The sequence below is a fragment of the Benincasa hispida genome, chromosome 7, assembly GCF_009727055.1.
Source record: "Benincasa hispida cultivar B227 chromosome 7, ASM972705v1, whole genome shotgun sequence".
Taxonomy (NCBI): domain Eukaryota; kingdom Viridiplantae; phylum Streptophyta; class Magnoliopsida; order Cucurbitales; family Cucurbitaceae; genus Benincasa; species Benincasa hispida.
In genome coordinates this window covers 21,772,131-21,776,677 of record NC_052355.1, presented here as the reverse complement: position 1 = coordinate 21,776,677, position 4,547 = coordinate 21,772,131, and the positions used below count along the sequence as shown (strand labels likewise).

The following is a 4,547-nucleotide window of genomic DNA, read 5'->3' as shown; positions in this document are numbered from 1 at the left end:
ATTTAGTCTTAATGTTTAAATTTGATACTATTATTTTAAATTAAATTTTGGAATTTAAATTGATGATAGATTAAAGATCAAACAATATGGCTATTTTGGGTAGGGCTATCAAATAAATATATCTTTTCGTTTCTTAAAAATGATAACTAATACTTTAAAAAAAAAAAAGAAAGAAAGAAAGAAAACAGAAATATTGAAAATGTTAGAAAAGAAAACATAAAGGAAAATATAAATTGACTCTCAGTTAGCTAGATAATGATAGTCCAATCTTAAATGTGATAACTATCCTAAATTGTCATACGTTGATACCATCTTAAATCTGTCATAATCTTGGTGGAAGTTATATAAAAATGAGATTAGAATTCAAAAGTCAATTAAGATTTATCTGGCTAGGATTTAGGATAAACTCTAGATTAGAATTAAAAAACAAGTGAATCTTGAATTACAACACCAAAACAAACCCTTTGAACCAAAGCACAACAAACATTAACATGGTTAACAAGAGAAAATTCTAACACAAATCATCATCTGCCCTCTAATAATCTCCCCATTACAACTAAACTAAACACAAACAACCATATCCAAAGCACAGCACAGAACTGAACCATTTTATTTTCAGCTTTCATTAAACTCTACTCTATGCAGCAAACACCCGTTGTTTATGCTCCCTCATGAAGCAACATCTGATCAAAGTGCCAAACTCCTGAAAAAGGTTTCAAAGAACATATTGTTACAGGGGAAAATATAAAACAACGGGTAGACGGGGCGACGTTGGTGTGTTCTTACCGTGTCCCTTGCCTACTCTCCTCAGCTGAGCAACATACTCTGAGATTTTCTTGATTGCTTCTACCTACAATGGTGAATGATTGAAACATTCAGCTTATATGGAAAGCAAACATGATCACAGTCCATGGGGGGGTTTATTACCTGTTCTCCCAAAAATTCGCTTTCGATAAACTCAGTTAGCTGCACATCATGATTATCTTCAGCCACCTAAACGAGAACGAATATAATAAGCCTATTTTCATTGTCAAGACTAGAGCAACCAAAGAAAACAAAAATGTGAAAGCTACAAATAAAACTCTACCTTGTGTAAGTGGAGTAACTTTTCATTTGTTAGCTTCTCGAGGGACAAAGCGAGCTCCATTGCTTAAAAATTAAAAAGGGACCGTTTAGTGTCAAAATCATTACAATCATAGCAAACCAAATATAGATGGAGAAAGCCATATCAACTAATGTTACGAGGTCAATATCGAGATAATATAATTTCATAAATAAGTCTTTATTATTAATGTTAGGAGGTCAACATCGGTTACATTAATATTTTATATTTATGTAAATAACCTATCTACTATTCGTATAAATATAGCAATAAAAAAGAAAGGGAAAAAAAAAACTAACCATATAAGGCATCTCCTTTTTGCTCATTGTCATACTCACACAAGGGCTTAATCATAGACTCCAGCGTCACTCGTCCACCTCGTTTGTTCTACAAAATGATCCAAAATCAATAAAGAATCCAAAAAACCCGAAATCAACTTATTCGTTGTAACATATCTACCTGATATTCCATCAATTTCTCAGCGTGATCCCTTTCTTCTTCACTTGATTCCTTGAAAAACCTTTGAATACACAACATTTCAAATTCAGGAATTATAAGGGGGAAAAAACAATAATAACTAAGGCTGCCTGATAACCATTTTCTTTTTGAGCTTATGGTTTCTTGAAAATTAAACTTATAATAAACACTAATTCCATTTATAATTTTCAAAAACAAAAACCCGAAAAACAAAATGATTAACAGGCTAAAATAAGATAAGATATTCAAAAATCAAAACTCACTTGGCCAAACCCTTGAGTGCTACATTGTCTCGGTCAAAGTAGGCAAACATGGAATGATATACATATGACACATTGTATTCAACACTGTTATGAAATCCAACCTTGTTAGCTTTCCATATAAATAAGCAAGAAATGTAATACCAAACCAAATATGTATATTCCATAAGAACTAACATATAATTTCCATGTAAAGAATCATATTCATATTAAAATACCAGTAAGGAAACCCAAACAAGATAGGTATGTTCCACAAAAAAAAAAAAAAAAAAAAAAAAAAAAAAACCCAAGAAGTAATTTCCTAATAAAAGATTCTTATTCAAACCAAATTCAATATGTTTCACAGTGAAATTATTTGCATATAAAGAATTATATTCATAATTAAATAACAAGAATGAAAACACCAAACCTCAGATCACCAAAAAATGAAAAGAATCCATCAGATAATTAAAGAAATCAGATAACTCAAAAGAAGATCGATCCACAACAAAAAAAAACCCTAAACCCACATACAAAATCCCTCCCAAATAAAAAAAGGAACAAGAAAACTCACTTAATTTGCTCATTGATCGCAGCCTCACAGGCATCGGTATACTTCTGACGAGCAAGCGAGACTTGAGGGGCAGTGGGAATAAGACTGAGCTCCTTCTTGACCTCCTCAAAGGGTTCAAAAACCACCCCGGTTAACGGCCGAGTGTTCGAGCCCTTGGAGGCTGAAACAACCAAACTGCCACCATTTCTGGCCGGAGAAAGCCTGAGAGTCAGAGACGAAGAGGAAGAAGAAGAAAACAGAGGACTCAAATTCTCCGGGAGAGAATTAGCGACGGAGAGAGCGGCTGAAGGAGCACGAAGGAGCATGATTGAAGGAAGTGAAACGAAAATGGAGATTTGGAAATTTTGAGGGTTTTGAGAGACTGAATGTCTGTGTGTGGTGAAAAAGGATGAGGATGGAGATGGAAGAAAGGAAGAGAGTTGAGGGAAATATAAAAGGATACGAGAATGAAGGAGAACCGTTGGATGAAGAGACGCGTGGACGGAAGAGATTGAGAAACGGAGATGAGCGCGTGTCAAGCTCGTGCCAGATTGTGGTTTGTTTCGTATTCTACCGGAAATATCTCGAGACTTTTGATTTTCCAATCCTCAACGTAATTCCACTCCACCCAATTATCTTTAATTTTTTATTTTCATTTTTAAAAAAAATTATTATTACTTTTTTTGGGTTGAACTTTGTTTGTTCGTTCGTTCTAGAGAAGGGGTTGAAATTTTGTTTTTGTCTCTCCAAATTAATTTGTAATAATTTATTCAGTATATAATAATTTTGTTCTTATATTTTAATATGGGTAATAATTTAACTTTTATAATTCATGGGGTTCAAAAATACTCGAAAAAACTCATCAATCCAACTCAACTTATACCATTTAGGTTGAGTTGTGTTCAAATAAATAAAAAATTTATCGATTGAGATAACTCATGAGTTTACCTAATATAACCAAAATCTTCTCGACTTATTCTTAATTTTGAAAAATATGTTTTTTTTATTCATGATACAACTATATATTTATTTATTTATTTTATTTTTTTAATTTCAGATTTTTTTTAAATCATTTATTTTCCAACAACTTTTAAAATATTTTTTTTAGTATTTTAGAAAAGAAATTTTATTTATATAAATTGAAATTGAGTTGGTAATCTAAATTCAAAATATGAAATAAAATTTTCACATATTAGCATTTTACTTATTCTTAGAACAAAAGTTTAAATAAATGATCCGATCTAAGAAGTACAAACACCTATATGGAAACATGATACGGATACTATACGGCGATATGTTAATTTTTTAAAAACTAATATACGGATACGTTGAAGATACGTTACATACATACATACGTACTTATATATGTGTGATATATATATAAAGCCTAATTAATTGCTATAATACTTATTTTAAGTTAGATTAAAATAGATTCAAGAAGAGAGTGAAAACTTGAAAAAAAATCCAGTAACGTCGAGTGATTGTTGAGCGTCTAGAGTAGACGGTAGGAAAGAAATAGAAGATGGAGATTGAAGAATGAAGTTGAGGATAAACGGGTGTGAATCATGATTTAAATAGTGAGAGAGAAAGGAAGAATGAAGCTTTAATTACGTTTCGGGGTTTTTTTTTTTTTTTTTTAAATTTTTTATGTTTTTATCATTTTTAGTTTATTTTGTTTTGGGTTGCTCAATTTAAGTTGACTTTTATGTTTGTAAGTGATTTTAAAATGGTTGAAATCACTTTTATCATTTTCAAAATCATCGTGAAACATGTTTAATCCTTCAAAACTAATTTTGATGATATGAAAATTGTATTTAAAAGTATAAATTTGAAAACTAAATTAATTTTGAGTAATTAAAAATGTGTTTTCGAGTGATTTTAAAAATGAAAAAAAAATGTTTTTTGATGATTTTAAAATCAATCCTAAACATGCACTAAAATAAAATGGGTTGAGGGTTGGGCTTAAATTTGGAAAAAAAAAATTGACACAAGTATCCCGGCAGATACGTGTATCTGAAAATTAACAATAAAAATAAAAAAAATAAGATACTTGAAATCACGTATCAGATACGTATCTACCACGTATCAGTATCTGATACTAATTCTCTACACATTAGAAGTATCAGTGCTTCCTAAGATCCGACTAACCCGAATCAATCCAACCAAAATGTTTAAT

At 30.8% G+C, this 4,547-nt stretch overlaps 1 protein-coding gene across 1 annotated transcript; it reads right to left on the bottom strand.

Moving 5' to 3' along the window:
* Nucleotides 1-386: 386 nt before the first annotated feature.
* Nucleotides 387-2,809, bottom strand: LOC120080783 (ferritin-3, chloroplastic). The gene is made up of 8 exons (XM_039035410.1): nt 2,393-2,809; nt 1,843-1,926; nt 1,562-1,622; nt 1,402-1,489; nt 1,088-1,149; nt 928-993; nt 787-850; nt 387-703 (listed from the first exon to the last, which is right to left on the bottom strand). The coding sequence occupies exons 1-8, from the start codon at nt 2,695-2,697 to the stop codon at nt 660-662; spliced, it is 774 nt and encodes a 257-aa protein (XP_038891338.1). The 5' UTR covers nt 2,698-2,809; the 3' UTR covers nt 387-659.
* Between the last annotated feature and the right edge of the window lie 1,738 nt (nt 2,810-4,547).